The sequence below is a fragment of the Cyrtonyx montezumae genome, unplaced genomic scaffold (genome assembly GCF_038088225.1).
Source record: "Cyrtonyx montezumae isolate F1298 unplaced genomic scaffold, pur_monq_1.0 scaffold_10, whole genome shotgun sequence".
Lineage (NCBI taxonomy): Eukaryota > Metazoa > Chordata > Aves > Galliformes > Odontophoridae > Cyrtonyx > Cyrtonyx montezumae.
Genome location: NW_027071826.1, coordinates 235,325 through 253,233, shown reverse-complemented (window position 1 = coordinate 253,233; position 17,909 = coordinate 235,325). Strand labels below are relative to the sequence as shown.

The following is a 17,909-nucleotide window of genomic DNA, read 5'->3' as shown; positions in this document are numbered from 1 at the left end:
TCAGGAGTGGGGGTGTGCATGGCAAGGAGGTATTAACAGATCTTTCTGACATTGGCTAAAGTCCTCCTCTCAGAAACAGTGAGCTTTTCGCCCAGCGTCGTATGGATGCTCAAGCAGTTTCTTTTTTGGGGGGGGAGATAGATAGATAGATTTTTCTAAGCCTGATGGAGGATGTGATTAATGCTGTTCATATCTGTTGTGTTTGCATGTGTGAAGGATCGCCTGTTCTTTGTGATGGAGTTCGTAAATGGCGGGGACTTGATGTTCCACATTCAGAAGTCGCGTCGCTTCGATGAAGATCGGGCCCGGTTCTATGCTGCAGAAATTATTTCAGCCCTTATGTTCCTCCATGAAAGAGGCATCATTTATCGGTGAGCTCTCCATTCGTTCATTCTCTTTGTCTGAACCCCATGGCTGAGATGATAGCTTGAGTTTTCTGCTTGAGTAAATAACTGTCCCTTGCTGCCCACCAGGAGCAAGTTGTCAGCTGGGATAAGGGCACCTCTGCTTTCCCTGTAGAAAGTACTCGAGGTGCAGCCAGCTTCCAGGAAGGAGTGAAATTTCAGCTTGCTGCATTGTCTGCAGGGAGGGTGTTCCTATGACATGTATGCAAACACAAAGAAAACAGGTTTTCCTTCCAACACGTGGGGTATTTGTGTTGGTGTCAATTCACGTGGCTCTGCAGACCTGGCTGCCCATCAGCTCGGAGCTGGCACTGCTCTGCACACCCACGTGTCTGTGCTCTTGGTTGTGGGGCATTGCTGCTGGGTGACCAGAGCCCCAAGGCTCAGGGGCCTGTCCCACTGCTTTGGCACACATATCAAGCTGATGGCCAAGGGGGAAGTGTTCAGTGAAACCCTTGTAGGTTTTCTGGGAGGTGAAGACAAGGAGCTGTTGCCTTTGCCACTGTGTGCCTTTAAATAACAAGGCAAATTGGTGCTGGTTACACCTAAGTCTTTTTATTTCCCGGTGCTTAAATCCTATGTATTTGACATGCCTATGTTGTGCCATTCAGCTCAGTTACTAAATGTCATTTCATTCCTGGCTTGGTCCTACAGGGGAAGGTTTTTCTTCCTGCCTGTGTCTGTGTTTGACATTTTTGCATTTGCAGTAGGGTCAGAGCAGTATTGCCTCCCAGCATCAGCCTCTGCTCCCAGGTCCCAAGGCTGTTCTCAGGAAGCCGTTTCCTATACGTAACTCTCTTGTTCTGTCCTCCCCCAGCCCCAGGACCCAAGGGGGGAGTTTGGTTAATTCTTTCCTTTCTCTGTTTCCAAATTGCTCTGCTATCAGCTCCAAGCATCACGGCATGGAGCAGGCAGTGTGGATCAGACAGCCAGTCTGCTCTGTGGGCTCCCTGACCTGGATGACCGTTCAGTCAGCATCCCCTGAGAGCGCTGCTGTGGGTGGCACAGGACGCTGTAGCAAGGAGGTGTCAGTACTGAGACGGTCTAGTTTAAGAGAGAGGTTTTTCTGACGTGCTTTGCATAACCTCTGGCATCCTCTCGCTCCTAGCATTGGGAAGGAGGAACAGTCAGTTGTTTCATTTGGATACTGTTACCTGGTTTCCATCAGCAAAACGTTCGTATTTGGGTATGGTCTGCTGTGGCCTTGCTCAATTCTACTTGTGGCGTGCCAGAACAGTGAAGGATTGGTTAAAGCTGTACAGCTGTGACCCACATATGGGAACAATTCCAATCCGAGTCAGACTCTGTCAGTACCCTTTCAAGACTGTGGGCTGGACCAAGTGCTGTTTGGTTTTGGGTTTTGCATAGTTTAGTTCAGGTGATGCTGTTTTGTGTTCAGTAGTGCATTCTGCCATGTCAGATAAACCCAGGTTTAGATACATTAAAATCTGAATAGCTGAGAGCTAAACTGGCCCAAGGGGTTGTGCAGAACGTGCTTTGCTGTAGCAAGATTATAGGATAAATCAAGTAAAGGCGAATTCTCTTGCTCCTCCTGACTTGATCTCCATAAGAAACAGATGGTCAGATGAAGACAGAGAATATTAAATTATTTTGAAGTATGAAATCATGTGATATGTATGGCACAGTAAAATAGAGAAGGAATATCACCTTAATATTCTCCAGGGCCCAGGAGTATGAAAATTACCAGTGATTTATACCATACATACCGAGCTTCTAAAGCATGGTGATTGTCTGCGTGGAATAGCGAATCTGCTTACTCTACAGCTGCATTTCAGTCTAATTCTTCCCCTGTGAATAATGCCAGCTGCTGAAGAGAGATGTTGCCAGATAATTAGGCAAATGACATTATCCCTAAAATAGTGACATCCAATAGTCCTTGTCAGTCATTCAGCAGCAAAACTGTGTCTGCGCATAACGTAATGCCACTGTGCTTCCAGCTTGTCCTGTACCCAGCCCACTGCCTGTCACTGGACAGAAGTAATCGATCCCTCTGAGTTTTGGCACTCTTCAAGTGCTGCTGTAAGTCATGATAGAAAGTGGAGGAGTAATTGTAAAGCTGCTTGAACAACTGCATGGGCTTTGATCTTGTTGTGAAACTGGTTGAGCCGTGGAGTCGGGTGGCTTCAGCTGCATGGGGTGCATGTGAGGGGTGGCTTTTTATTTTTAATTAGCCAGGGAGACTCCATTCTGGAAGGTGTAAGGGGACAGAGCTGCTGGTCATAGTTGTGGTGAAATTGGCTTCAGAAGGGAGTCTGCAGACAGGAAGGAAATACTTGGAAGAGAATCATTACGTTTCTGTAAGAGGGTTTGGTGATTTTATTTCCTGAATCTGAATGCTTTCTTAGGAAGCTGGAAGGAGTGGGGAGAGACACCAGGAAAAAACTGACCAGAAAGCGTTTTGCCAGAAGCTGTTCAGTGAGCCTCTTCATTTTGGGATTCACTGGGTCAGTGGAGTAAGAGTCACTGGCCCAGAATACGCTGTGTCATATGTTTTCTTTCTGGGCTAGCCATCAATATAACAATACAGTATTTCCCCACTCCCTTCAAGATTAAGCAATTCAGGAGACAGCCTGCATTTACCAACACCGTGACTGTACAGGACCGTCAAGCTTTTGCAACACTTCTGCCAAAAGCTGGGCTTTCTCTGCTTTGAAATGACAGAGAGTTTTGGGATTGAGCCCTGAAAGTTCACTGATAAGCAGCTGAGATGTGTCACTTCGGCTTTGTGTTTGCCGAGTTCTTTCTGGCCACACGCACACGATTTGCAATGGCTGCAGTGTGGTGTTGCTGCAGTGAGCCCATGAGAATGGGGCTCCTCCGGCAGACGGTGTTGGTTAGATGTCAGAGTCAGCCTGGTGCTGGAAGGATGCTGTCACACGGTGACGTTCAGGATGTAACTGAAACGTTTGGTGGTTGTCTCTCACTTTGTTGAAAGTTTGCTCTTTGTTACTAAACTCTGGCTAAAATGGAAGAGCTATAAATGTGTGCGCACATATTTCTGTGATTTTTCTTTAAGTGAGCTTTTAGTTTCACAGATACTTTTTCTCCTCATTTGCAGCATGACAAAGGAGAGGTGGCTTTCAGGCCTTATCAAGGAAACATGCCTGGCTTGCCCAAAGCAGAGTTTAGCTATCATCTCAGCAGTGACTATTTATAGTTGCTTCCTGGAAACACAGTGTTGACAAGTTTAGTGTGGTCCTATATCCTGTCATGCAAGGAATAGAGCTAGGACAAATGCAGCCATGAAAACGAGCTTTTCAGCATATCAAATCCTAGCATACTGCACAGCCCTAGGCACGGAGGGGTGGGACAAGGACAGCGTTAGGATCAGCTCATGCTCAATTTTGCCAGGAAAAGGTTAGGCAGTAATCAAAGCTGTCATAGATAAAATCTCTGCTCACAGGGCACACTTCTTGCACTGGTTCTTTATTTAATGCTGGGCCCTATTGCGGGCTGGTGGGTTTGTGATTTTTTATGTAAAGATTGCGTGCCTCGTTTTTCTTAAGGCAGCTCTTCCCGACTTTCACTTTCCAGTTCAGCAGTTCCCAGGCTGTGGGAAGCATGCTGTGGCTTCTGTGCATGCCAGGAACAAAACAAAGCAGCATTCAGTCTGAGCAGTGTGGGACGGAGCAGTGGCTTACATAGCACAAATGAGCTTCTCCACTTGCAGTCTTCTAGAAAGAAGGAGATGGTAAATAATTATAAGGGTTTATTTTAAAAGCAGAGCTTTTCCTTCCAGGTAGCATTGATGTGAGAATGTCTGGTCTGCCCTTCTGCCCTCAAGTTCAAACCACTGAGTAGGGTGGCATTACAGCTTTGCTGGTGGCTATGTTCCCTTGCCCTAAAGGTGTCCCTCAAGAAGGGCACCATGCCTGCACATTGAAGGGAATTGAGGTTTCTTAAACTGGATTGTTTTAAGGGGGGAAGGGGTTAGGGGAGACATACAGGCATTTTAGATTTCAAAAAGATAGCAGCCTTTTTGTATCAGCATGATGCCATCAAACCAAGCTGGCAGCATGGTCTCGATTTTTTGACAGACCTTTCTCTGCCTCTGCAGCTGTATCTCACCAGCAGCATGAAGGGGTGACGGAGCAAGTGCTTTTCAGAATGTCTCTGCTACATGTGGAAATGATGCAGGATGCAGGACGTGGTGACATGCCCGAACTAGCCTTGGGATAGTAGTTTTCTGGAAGCAGAAACAGTCACTCTGCACATCAGGGCTGGCTTTGGCAGGGCAAGGTATGGGACTACGTGGCCCAACTCGCCTCTCAGCACAGTAGGTGTATCACTAAGGGTGTAAACAAGGTAAGTGATGAAAAGCCTGAAAAGCTCAGGGCTGGAAAGTTCGAAAAAGGACTGCTTGTTGAACACCTGATAACCCTTCTTATATTCTGAGGGCCATGCTAGTTAGCCCACTCCATTGCCACTGTGACTGCCTGATTTGTATTGTGGCTGGCCCACAAAGAGGTGCATGGGTCTGCTTGTGCTGTGTCCCACCTCTGTGTGTGGGATGGTGTGCACCAAGTCCCTGTGCTCTGCTGTGCCACCAGCACCAACACAAAGACGGCAGAGCGGTGTAGGTCCTGTGACTTGACTGTGTTTAATGGCATGCGTGGTCCTTTTTGAAGGCAAAAGATAATTATGCAGCTCTCCATATGAGCACATGGTCTTGCTTTGGGGCTGAACACCACGAGCTCTTGGAAAAAATATGAGAGGCTCATTAATGGCAAGCATTTACTCTTTTGTCTGTTATCAGAAAGCGTCACCTTTATGTGTGTGGTGCTCCTTAGGACAGGGAAAAGCTGCTCCTCTGAGATGTGGAAGGGGTTGGTAGGTGCTGGCCAGCTCTCTGAGATCACCTTCCTTGGTGCAGGAGGCCTGTCAGCTCTGCAGCTGTGCGTCTCATGACCAGCGGCGTTTATAGGCAGTGTGGTTTTTTGCAACAGGTTAATTCCCAGCCAATTCAAACAGTAAGCCAGTGACATTTGGAGGGAGGTTTACATAAGCCTTTTAAGGAGTACGGTATTGCTGGAAAGACTTTTATTAACTGAACAACACTACAGTTTCTTTCAGCGAAATCAATTAAAAATTACATGCTGAAAACAGGAGCTGAATGCCTTTCCTAATTACACAGGGCCACTGTTAACAGAGCAGCCCTTATTAGCGTGCTGTTTGCTTTTTCCACGGGTCAAGACATAGGATCTCTCATGTTCTCTCTCTGTTTCTTTATTTTGCCAGTGGTGATTTTGTTTATTCTCATCTCATGTTGCCTCTTTTCACATCTGGAGCCAGATCTGGTTTCCCCTGAAGCCGAGAGGTTCTCCCCAGGGATGTGAATGGGCAGGTGGGCTGGGTCTGCTGTTAGCACTGCCCTGCAAGGCAAACTGCCTGCTGGGAGGCAGGCTGGGGATTGATCACTGTTGCCTTGCTTAGGTGCTATGCATGGCTTTGTTTTCTTAGCAAATGCAGGTGAATCTTTTGTTTCATGAGCTGAGATCTGTTCTGAAAGCTCTCATGTGAGCGCTCTGTGTGTGATGCACCTGTAGGTGGGCTTTGCTGTGCTCCATGCCTCTCCACTCTGGTTTGGCATAACTTTAGCTGAGGGATGTGATCCCTGCTGCTTTGAGACCTTGGCTGAAGGAGCTTCCCTGGGCTTGGTGCTTTCCTGAACTGAGGGAGGACAAAAGAAAAAAAGAAAAGAAAAAAAAAGGATCTGCTATGTTATGACAGCAGCAGAAAGAATGTGGTTTAAACTGATTTTATGGTGAACAAGTGAAGCATATCAGCTGAAAGCTGCAAATTGGCACAGAATGGCATAGCAGCAGCCCAGTCCCTGCAGCAATGACTTAGTGCAAGAGAGAGAGCTTCATGCTGCAATACTTGGAAGTGCTTCTTTCAGCTTTAGAAAATATGAAGGCATGTCTCTCGGGGTGGGGAGCGTGGTAATGTCTACAGCTTCTGTACAGTGATTTGCACTTATGGGTGGTATCTTTTCTGTCTGATTTTTCACTGAACTGTGGTTGTGGCACACGTGCAAGCTGAGCTCCTGCCTGTGCTGTTTGAAGTGTTGTTTCTCTGCACTTGGTCAGATGGAAAGTGCAGAGAGAGAACGCAGCCTCTCACGGCTCCATGTCACATTGAATCAGTCCGTGTGAAGACAGCGCAGTCCCGATTTACAGTTGTGCTTACGGAGAGCAGTACTGCTTTGAGATCCACCATCAGATCTCTGTGCCCCATTGACTCCACTGTGTATAGTCTGTGAACTTTAATGCAGCTTTCCACATGACTAAGGGCTAATGAATAGCCCACAGAAGTTTTTGGCTCTGCTAATGTCTACTTTTCCTTTTTGCTTATTTAAAGGGATTGATTTGAAACCTGCAAACTCTGCACACGATGAGCTTATATAAATCATTAAAAACAGAGCACCAAAGGGCCTCAGGAGTTTGTCTGGTTCATCCAACTTTTTCAGGGCTGGATAACCTTCACCTAAACATACGTCCCTTGTACTTTTACCCTTGTTCTTCTTTGGTGTAGCTTTGCTTTTGCTTGTAATGACTTCTGTGCTGCACAGAGACATGGACTCTCACTGCCGAGTGCTTGAAGTGAGAGCTTTGTGCTGTTTAGTAATCCTGCTACCAGTTCACTGGAAATAGGCTTTATTGCTTGTGTGTGGCAGGGATAAGCAATTAAACATTAATTGTTTTCTGTTTTTAGGGACTGCTGTGTCTGTATGAAGACATTTCACAATTAGAAAGCATACAATGTATGTATTTGCTACACAGAGTGATTACAGCCAAGTTCTCAAAAGAAGGAGCCTAGAATTAGACTCAAGTTTTTAGATCCCAGAGCATCTGGAAATACATAGATTAGAGTTTGTGAAAATAAGAAATGGTCTTATCTATGAATACCAACTTTCCTGCCCTCTCTGTTTGTGTTTAAAAGAGTGAAGAGCACAAAAAGGAGAAAGATTAAAAATAAAAATAATTCTAAGAAATGTTAAAATTTATTTTTAAAACTACCCTTAAAGGTTATGGCCGCCTTTTTATCCAGAACTGCTCATCTGATTTTTAGTTCCTCCCTGATATCAGTAGCACTCCGGTTAGTAATATCCCACCATTAATCCAGTTGTTTTGCTGGTCTTTGAACCCACCTGCGCTCTGGAAATAACACTGAATTGAAGACGCTTTCAGCATTAATGTCAGAGAATATGACCCATGAGTTAGCATTAGGGAGGCTGATATTTATAGCTGAGGAAAAGGTCCCTGTCAGCCTTAATGAATGTTTTCTACAGTGTTTTTAAAACAAAGATTATTCCAACAAAATGCTGTTGCATCTGCTCCATCTGTCTTACTGAAATGGCAGATTTCTTGCAACACGACGTGTGAAGCTGCTAGAGGTGTAGGAGTGACAATGAGAAATCGGCTCTGCTGACACAGTTGGCCTGCAGCAGCTGCCCTGACTTTCCAGGGGCAATGTGACTTGTTCTGGAGCAGTGACAAGATCAGCTGTTTCCTTGGTCAGTTATCGCAGTGCCTAGATACTGTTGTTTATGCATGTACGTGCACTGTTTTTATGCAAACAGAAGGATTTTGTAAAGTCACCTCACAGCTTTTGATATCAGCGGAGCAACCAAAACACCAAAGATTCTAATTCAAAGTCACTAGCTGCCCGTGATGTTTACTTACGTGAACTAGAAATACTTACAGCATTATTTGGGAACACTGCAGTAACTACCACCTGTTTTACAGCAAAACTTTCTGGGGAAGAAAGTCCTACAGTTTTTACTTTATTCCAACAAATAATGTGGATTTCCAAATGTGAAAGTGATTTTGCAAGCTGGGAATTCCAGGTGTTCAGCAGCTCTAGATTCCTTCGCAGTGTTTATCCAGCATCTTGCAGTTGTCAGCCATAGCCTAAGCTTTGCTAACCACCTTAGGAACAAGCACTGTCACTGCTGGTTGTCGGACAGGGCGGCCTGGCTGTGCCATGGGGTGAGGAGCACTCCTTGTGTCTGTGTTGCCCCAGGCAGGACAGTGGGCATAACTCTGCTCCTGCCCTCTATGTGCCAGCCAAGCTGGCTCTTGGGGTTGTAGGTGGCTGCTGGCACAGCACAGGATACAAATTGCAAGGCCTGTTCCTATGGTGCAAAGGGAAAGCATTGTTCATCATTTGGCCTCTGAGTCATAGTGCTTTTGCTGTTAATGGGATCGAGATACTCCCATTTATCAGGCTGTGCCTAAAGGCATAATTTAGTCTCAGGATTGTATTACCTGATTATTATTCCACTAAAGCTAGTGGACATATTCCAGCTGACAACCATGGGAGCAGCAGCAAGTCTCAACTGTATACAAGGTGTGATATATTCAAAACCGCAGAGGTGCACCGTGCTCTGAACTGATGTCTTCTGAATCAGTTAAAGTTTCAGAAACATGATTTATTATTGACAGGTTGAGCAGCATTCACAAGTCTCTCAAGCGCAGGGAGAGTAAAGAAGTGTTTGAAATGTTCCTGTATCAGGAAGATTACTTCCAGCTAGGAGAGTCTGTTTGCTAATTCTCCAATCCAGGCGTATTGCCATGGCAAAATTGATCCATGGAATCATTGGAAAAGACCTCTATAGGATCATCCAGTCCAGCCACCAACCCATCCCCACCATGAGCACTAAGCCATGTCCCTTAGTGCCACAACTGGAACACGAATGTTCACATCTGAATCACTACATGGCAAGGGAAGGTGTGGCACTGCAAAGTGTCCGGGCTCTGTGCCACGTTGAAGTGGGCAGCGGAGTTGTGGTGCCTTGCTGAAGCAGGTCACAGCTTCATTCATTGCAGAAGGTGCTGCTGGAAAGGATGAGTGGGAGATAGCAGTGTTAGCTGCACAAGCCAGTGCAGGGAACTGTTAGGTCTGTGTGGCAGAAGGGGCAGTAAGGAAGCTGTCCCTTCCAACTTAATCATCTTTCAAATTAGGCTGCAAGTGCTGGTGCCGTGCAGCTGCAGCACATTGCAGCGTGCAGGCTGTATGGGACACGTGTTAGAGGCTGAGCCAGTGCATGGCATTTAGCAAGCAGGCTCTGCATTGGGTTACATTCCTTTTGACATTTACCTGAGCATGAAAAAGCAGCCAAGCACCAGGCGAGGTGCTGTATCCTCGCTGACTTGCGCCTGAAAGCTTGAACGACTGTGCTTTGTATTTCATTTTGCCAGCATCTCTGGGATTCTTGTATGCTTATCTATGTTTTGGAGATCTCACAATGTACTTTAGCTTTTGTCATTGCCTGTGTGTTTCTCTTAAACTTTCCTCTTGCTTTATAACTGTTCTCCTTAGGTGCAGCTTGCTGTTTCAGTACTTCTTACATCGCTCTTTCAAAACCTGGTGTCCAAGCAGCAATGCTACAGCTGTAATCTCTACATTCAGCCTCTGCTCTGCAAAAGGAGCAAAGATCTTGGCAGTGGGCTCCTCCTTCTTGTGCCTCTGCCCGGCCCTAACATTGATGAGGAAGCCAAGGAGCTTCTGTGTCTCTGCCAGCTGGCCACACTCCCAAGGAGACAGCCCACCCACTGCGAGGTCAGAGCTGTGCTGCAGCAGCCCGGGCATGGAGCAGGGGCTGGTCCTGCTGGCTCTGCTCCGCGGGGACTTGGGGCTGGGTCTGAAGCTGCAGGAGGGCTGCAGCTCTCTGCCTCCTTTGTGCTGCTTGGGACACATCAAAACAGTGAATTCACCTTTGGCTGTTCCCACTTTCAGTGATGAGGTTTGTTCACAAACACTAGAGAAGAGGAAACAGCCTCTGTACCCACATTGATTGCAGGCAAAGTGGAACAGGGGCTGAATGCCATGATTTGTTTGAGGAACTAATTGATTGTGCAGACGAAGCCAGCAGCAGATAGCTTTATACAGTGTGGCCCAGCACTCCATTGTGTCCTTCCCTCCACGCATTGCTCTGCTGCCTGCAGAGGGCCTGAAGCCCTCGTGCCTTGAGTTGTCGAGCTAGTGGCAGTGCTGTGATGGCCCAGTGATGGCAGCCAGTCCGGATTTGGGTGTAACTCATAACTGAACTTGCCATTTGCTCAGTATCCCTAAAAACTGCCCAAATAAGCCATTATAGCCCAGTGTCTGCCAAATAGGTAGCTTTTATTTGTGGATGAGCTGCTTGAAATTTTTGGTTTTGTCTCCTCTCAGGAAGGCAGTGCTAACTGTGCTTCTTGATGGGAAGCAGTTGGAGTGAAGTGAGGCTGAGCTTTTGAGCCACTGAGGCTGTGAAATATCTGCAGTTTGAGTAGGTGCAAGTCTGACTCATGAGTGGAAAGTCTGTTTTTCTTGATTTAGTGAAACCACATGGCTCACATTGGTGACTAGACAAAAATTAAGAAACGTGATAAAAAATAACACAATCTGTCTTGGATCCTGCTCTGTTCACTGCACTCAGCCTCTCCAGTCACAGCTGCCTTTCAGACAGCCTCCCCCAAGCACTGACAGCATTGACCATCAGGTGAGATTCCTTCCCAGCGTCAGCTGGTGGTACCTCTTGGTGACCTGATCCCTGTTGGCCGGGAAGCCAGGCAGCAAACTGCAACCACTGCCATAAGTCAGTGAGCTGACACTGGGCTAAGGATGTGTGAAAGGGGCGGGATGTCAAAGGGCAGCTTCTGGGAGCCTACCTGTTACTTCTGCATCTGAGTTAAAAGTGGCTGAAATTAACCATAGAATCATTTAGAAAAGGCTACTAAGATAACCATGTTCAAACCCCAGCCCACCCCCACCATGCCCACTGACCTCATCCCTCGGTACCACTTCTCCATGGTTCTTGAACACCTCCAGGGATGATGACTCCACCGCCTCTCTGGGCAGCTGTGCCAGGGCCTCACCACTCTTTCTGAGAATAATTTTTCTTAACATCCAATCTGAATCAGGTGTCTCCGTGTTCTGTCATGTCTGGGACAGCTTGAGAGCTTTCCCCACTTTCCCTTCACTTTCTTATAAGTAAAACTCATGCTGAAGTTCTCTGCCTCTTCCCTAATGATGTTTCTAATGTGACCTGGGATGGCTTCATCTGTTCTCCTGTGCCCGGTGGCATGCCTCCAGTTAGAAGGCTGTTGTCTCCTAGCAGTCTTGGTTCATAGATGTGAGCACAGAATTCCTGTAGGCTCCTGATCCCCAATTCCCTGAAGCACTGAATGAGTGAGGATTTATGTAGCCACTGGTATAGCACAGGCATTTCTCACTTCTACGCTTTTTTTGGCGGCTCGCAGTCTTGGCCAAGTGAGTGGCTGCATCCCAGGTGCTGTTATGTAAGGAAGAACTTCAGTGTTAATTGTGTGCCTTGGCTTTAGGATTCATTCTGTCACTCTGGACACCAGATGTATTCTCAGAAGTTTCACTGTTGCTTCTGTAAATGAAGGAAACCCAAACATCCAAACTTTATTCTGCAGGATTTGGGTTCTAGTGCCTTATTCTGGAACAAGAACCTTTTTCCTCATCCAGCACTTTTTCTGGAGGAGTTGCTGAGTGCAGTTAACACCCAAAAGTACTGGAGCTGCTGAAGTCAGACAGATGAAAAAGGAAAATGGAATATTTCTCTTTGCTCTCCTCGCTCTGACGTCTAGGATAGACACACAGATGTCTGTAGAGGTGTGCTGAGCAGGAGATGTCTGTGCAGCCCATGGTCTCACCCTAATGGCTTTCCTCCCCCATCCTTGTGCAATTGAAGTCATTGATGTTTGTTAAGCCAGGATGGAAACAAACCCAAACAGCAGTCTACAGAATAATTTGGTCACTCCAGACTGCTTTTTTTTTTTTTTTTTTTTTTTCCTCCAGTGAAGCAATTAGTCTCCTATTATCCCCTTTTTAGCCAGGCAGTAAACAATGGGCTGGACAACAGCAATTCCCCGGGCAGGCCAGTCATCCGATCTGCCTCAGTTATGGGAAAGGTGAGCAGTGTTTCCTTGAGTCTGTCGGTCTGTTGGGAAGAATCTCTAGAGAAATTCCTCTCTGTTGGCCTCACTGAAAGCCTTGCACTTGTGCAGCCTCCTCGTGAGTCACAGCCTGGCTCCTCCAAGAGCCCTCTGTGCTTTTCCCCTCGGCCCACTGCAGGGTTAACATTTAAGCCATTTGCACACGTGTATAGCCCTGCCCACTCACCGACTGATGATGTGGATTGCGGGTGCTGGAAAATTGTGAAGTAATCGGTGGTTTATACCAATGACAAGCCCATACAGCACTCCTGCGGTGGAGGGGGGAGATTTTTCCAGCCTTGCTCATCTAAATGGTACTTGATCCTTGGTACGGCTCACCCTGGGTGATGGGACAGTGCTGCAGAGCAGGGACTGCGCAATACGAGTAAATGCATTGGAATTCAACACCACGAGCCTCAGCGCAGCTTGGCCGGGGTGATCTGGGGAGTCTCTGTGTTCCCGTAGGTGCTTGCAGCATGAATAACTTGGAGTGGTGTCCTCTGCCTGGGCGAGGGCTGCAGCTGTACCCACGTGCAGGGCTGGGGTTGGCTGTAGCTATGGAGAAGCACTGGGTGCCCCTCTGTCGCTGCATTACCTGCCCAGCACCCCACAGTCACCGATGGGACAGGAAAGTAGTAGGAAAAATAGCAGTAGCAGGAAAGTAGTGTCGTGCTGCCAGACAAGAGGCCAGAGCAAGAAGGCTTGTCCTTAGCTTATAAGAGCAACTCTGCTGGTAGCTTAGCTGCTAAACCTGAACACATTCCTTTAAAGATTCAGGAAAAAGCAGAGCCCAAATCCACGTTCTATTTCATTTCTGCCCATGAAGTAAAAGCCACAGGCTTGCTCATCAGATGCCAGAAAAAGCTCCAGCTGCCCGGGGCAATCGAGGACAGAGGAGCTCTGCTGGTAAAACCAGCAGCCGCCGTGTGAGTAACACTTCATTGGTGTCAGAGCTCCGGCGTCTGTGGTATGAAGGCAGTGTGGGCACTGGGGCTGTGGGGCACCTCCCCTCGACATAGAGAGAAGTGCTCTGTGAATAAATTTGCTGTACAGCCTCATCCATGGGTGCACAGATATTGCTTGTCAGCTGCTCCCACTCTTATGTCTGGGCAGAGCTCCTATGGGAGCATGTTTTGGTTGCTGTGGGGGAATGAAAGCTGTTGATAAGGGTTTTCTTCTTGTTGGGCGTTTTCTGTTTTAAGTCGTTCCAGCCACAATGAAGGTTGCTGCTGGCGCCTGGAGGGACCACAAGCTCTTGGTCAGGGGGCAGAGCTCCAGATCCCAAGGGCTGAGTTCTCTACAGCAGGGCTGGCTGTGGAGGCAGGCAGGGGTGGGGAAAAATGCAAATAGTACATAAGAAGAGGAACCAAGTTGAGTTTGCATTTGTATCACAGTGGTGCTTCCCAAGTCACCACAGGGATGACATGGGGTGGAAAGTGAAAGTAGCCATGTATTTGAGAGTTAGTTCCCAGTGCAGATGAATGTAAGCTTGATGTGCAAGTGGTCGCTGTATCATGGTGTGGATGTTTTCCTTTTGTGGTCTAAGCCCAAAGGATGCTGCAGGACCAGCACTCCTACCCCTCTCTGTTCTCACAGCTCCTCTGTGAAATCAGTTTGCATGCAAAATCATAATGAGATTTGCAAATCGTCTCTAAATAAGACATTGAGGTCTGCTTGAGAACAGAAGTCGGGATCAAGTAAACCATGTGTCTATGTAGCATTCCCAAAGTGCAGAGTGGATATGGGTCTTGTGTTGTTCCTTGTCTGCGTCGCCTATGTAGAAGAGTTCCAGGAATTCCAAAGCTTTAATACATCTTTTGTGAATGATGTGAGTGATGCATTTTGGCATCTGAAAGTTAAAATAATTTGGGTTTTGTTCCTTTTTCTTATGTCAGTAGTGAATTGTACTTCCCCTGAGCTTCTGTGGTCTTCCATTAGTCCTCAATCAATTATTTATTGATGGGGAGAGTATCTGAAAACAGTAGTCCGATCTAAGAGGAGCTGTACTTCCCCGTGTAGGTGGGGCTGCAGTACCCGGTGGCAAAACCCGCTGGAATTGTCAATAACATTAAGAACTGCTTTCCTGCCACAAAATAAAAATACACGGTTGTAGATGAAATGTGCTGAACTTTGATGGGGACATGAGCTACAAAACAAAGCAATTTAGATATCACCTGGGTGTTTGGTACCTTTAGCAAGGACAGGCAAGAAGTTCCTTGAAAAACATCTTGCCCTCAGGTTGGCTAACTTTTTGTACTGTAATAGAAAATATATATGGTTGTGCGATTCTGTCCTGTTCAGATGCAGTATGTTTAGTTTTGAGTTTAGTTCTGATGTGGTGTCATCGCAGCTGTAAGCAAAGATTTCTGTTTTCCCTGTTGTTTCTTGTCTTCCTAGATTAGAAATAAGTTTAGTGAAGGTTTGTAGTATCTAATTCCTGTAGAAAGAGATCTATAGAAAAAAGACTTAAGAGTGTAGTAAAGGCTTGCATAAAGAGGAACCTGAGAGTTTCAGATCTTCCCCAGTTAAAACAGTAAAGCCTGCAAATCTGTTGTGTTGGCCTGAAGAGGGTTGAATTAAAATCATTTACCAGATACCTTCCAGTAGTCAAGGTGTCCTGGTCGTGGTGAGCACACAGAGTCACAGTGTGAGCTGACTCTGAATCAGCTGACCGAAAGGCACATGGGCAGCATCTCCAAATTTCCATCATATTTAGAGCTGGCTGCATGCTGAAGTTAGTCATTGTTCCCGTTCCTATCCTGAAAGTACCCCTTTGTGCCTCCTTCACGTAGACTTGCCAGTCTGCTCCGTGGGGTTGATACCCTGTGTATTAGATTATGAAAGGAAAGGGGCCCTGAGACAGATAATTTTCATTTTCTGATTTGTTTCATACATTACAGGAACGGAATTGCCAGCCTTTTGTGCACGCTAACCGTGTCAGCTGAGCATCACCTATACTGGAAACTCAGCCTTGCCAGCTGGTGAATCGAATTTTAGAGGGGCCGAACTGCTTTGAGAAAGCACCCCTCTCCCTGTGCTAGCTGAAGGGGGAGTCCTGACCAAAGAAACTCATAGGCTAAGTACCTGATGTGAAGCAGGGATAAGTTGTTCATGGGTGGCTTTTGTTTACAGCCAGCATGGTACTCACATCAGATTCATCTCATCCCTGTCATCATGATGCAGAGCTGAGAGGAGCCCCCAGAAGTGGGAGTGGAATTGCAGGGAGCTTGGCATACCCCGCCAGGAGTTTACCCGGCTCTGCCCTCCTTATCCAGGGTATGTGGGCTTCACACAGCCTGGATCGAATTCCCTGCAAAGAGAGATCAGCAACAGTAAACCACATGAAATGAGAATCTAAATCTTGGAATAATGACCCATTCACCACACTCTTGCAAATACTTCTTCCATCTGATTTCACTGCTGCTATTTAAGCAATTGTGGCAAGGAGCAGAGAGATCAGAGCAGTAAGGAGAGCTCTTGGTTTGCCCACGGATTCACTGGAGCCTTAGTAAAAGGAGTCAGTGCTATCAGCAATGGCCATAAACATCTCAAGTCAGCGTGTCCTAGGAAGCAGACTTAAAATCTGTTCTGCTGGGGGCTGGGCAGTACTCCCTCCTGTTTAGGGCTGGGACATCTGTGTGTTCTATGCCCTCAGTGTGTCACTGGCACTAAGCCTGCTTTTTCATCATGTGCAGGAAAATCCTGTGCAAACGGTGAGATTTTGTGAACTGCCCATTGTGTCCCAGTAATGCTCCTTCCAAAGTTAATCGTAAATTTGACAGTGGAAATCTACAGACCAAAGCAGAGTGCTTCTAAGAAATCCCCTCTAAAAATACAGAATACTCTTGCCTTCAGCATTGTTCATTCCATTAGAGAAAGGAGATTAGTGCCTATAGCCTTAGCTTCATAAATCTGGATCTGTAATTCAGAGCCTTAGTAAGGTTATTATTTTTTTTTTCCTAAGGACTTAATCCAAAATTGACTGAACACGACAGGACGTCTTCTGCTGATTTCCCAGGATTCAGGATAAGAGTCAGAGTAAAGTGAACCCGACCTGTGTTATAGGAGTACAAAGAAGTCTGACAAGGCATACAGGTTCAGTGTAGGAGTGTCTTCTTCCCCACCAAGTGCTGTTGGCATTACAAATGCCCATACAGGTTTGTTTGCTGCCCAGGCTGTTGCCAGAGGCAGTCTGCACATAAAATCATGGTGGATAGTGCCTCCTTTTTTTCCTTTTAGGTATTTACTGGAGTGAAATGCTCCTCCTAAGACTCTGAGCGTGGCGAGGGTAGACTTCATGAGCAGCTGTGAGATTAGCAGTGAGAGCGTGGAGTCGCTTGAGTTTGAGCTACTGGCTAATTCCCATAGGGCAGGATTAGCAGCAGGAGTGGTGACACAAGGATATGTCACTGTGCTGCTGGAGAGAGGAGGCTCTTGAGCAGCGTGGGCCTGTGCTGATCCGACAGGGACAGGGCCTCAGAGCAGCTCTGGGGTGGGCTGTGGATAGTTGGCATCCATCTCGTTGGCTAACTCTTCCATCCCTCTGGAAGCACTGAGACCACGTTGTACTGCAGGCATAGGCCTGGTTTTATTTTAGTTTCTGTATCAGGCTTTGAGTCAATACTGCTCTATTTTTGTCAAGGTGACATAACAGGCTTATGCTTTTTAATCTTTCTTGGCACCATCCTTCGTAAGTCCACCTCTTATTCTTGTTCATGCATTTAAGTCTCAAGTCTGTTGTATGCTTCCTCTGAAGACTTCAGGGAAAGGGACTCACAGAAAGAGGTGTTGTGTTTTGGATTTGTTTTTTTTCTCTCTCCCTCTTTTTTTGGCAGGGATAAAATAGAAGCCCTGTTGGGAGTAACTCGGCAAATGATGTTTTCTAGGCCAACAAATTCTGGTGTTGCTGCCCAGTGGGACCAAGGAGTCTATCACAGGACTCGGCAGTCAGCCTGGCAGCTCATCCGGAGAGGTGTGTGTGGTGTGCATACCAAGGACTCGAAGCCTTTTTGTGTCCACCTCTCTCCTTCCCACAGTAAATGAGACATTTACTTTGGGATTCTGGGAAACACCTCAAGTGTAACTAACTCCTGTTTCCTGACAAGAATACCACATAAGAGTGCTGCAAGTAATATATATGCACATATTTGTATATAAAAGAAAAAATAAGGCACGCAAACATGTGGACATGTAAATACTTATGGGTTGCACCATCTTTGGGATTACGTAGCAATCTCCAGCGCGTCTGTGTTTCAGCAGTAATGGCCCCAGCTCTCTGCTGCCCCATTTCACAAGATTGTCTTTCTGCCCTTGTAAAACTGCCCGTGGAAGCTGTCATTAGCTGCTGTGTGTATGGTAAAGGTGAAGCTCTGATAGGTATGCTTGACCTTGAGGGGCCATGGAGCAACCTCAGAGTCCCCCTGGATTCGTGCCCCTTGGGTTCAGACCTACCAGTACGATGGAAGCTTTGTGATTACACATCGCGGTGTGCCAGGGGTTTTTGTAGTCTATGCCTGTATACTTTAGCCTACCACCC

At 46.7% G+C, this 17,909-nt stretch overlaps 1 protein-coding gene across 1 annotated transcript in view; it reads left to right on the top strand.

The window, feature by feature from the left end:
• Positions 1-17,909, top strand: part of PRKCH (protein kinase C eta) — a 106,670-nt gene that overhangs the window by 63,769 nt on the left and 24,992 nt on the right. The window contains exon 10 of the mRNA XM_065747534.1: positions 217-371. Within this exon, the coding sequence (XP_065603606.1) occupies positions 217-371 (155 nt within the window). The remainder of the gene's footprint in view (positions 1-216; positions 372-17,909) is intronic.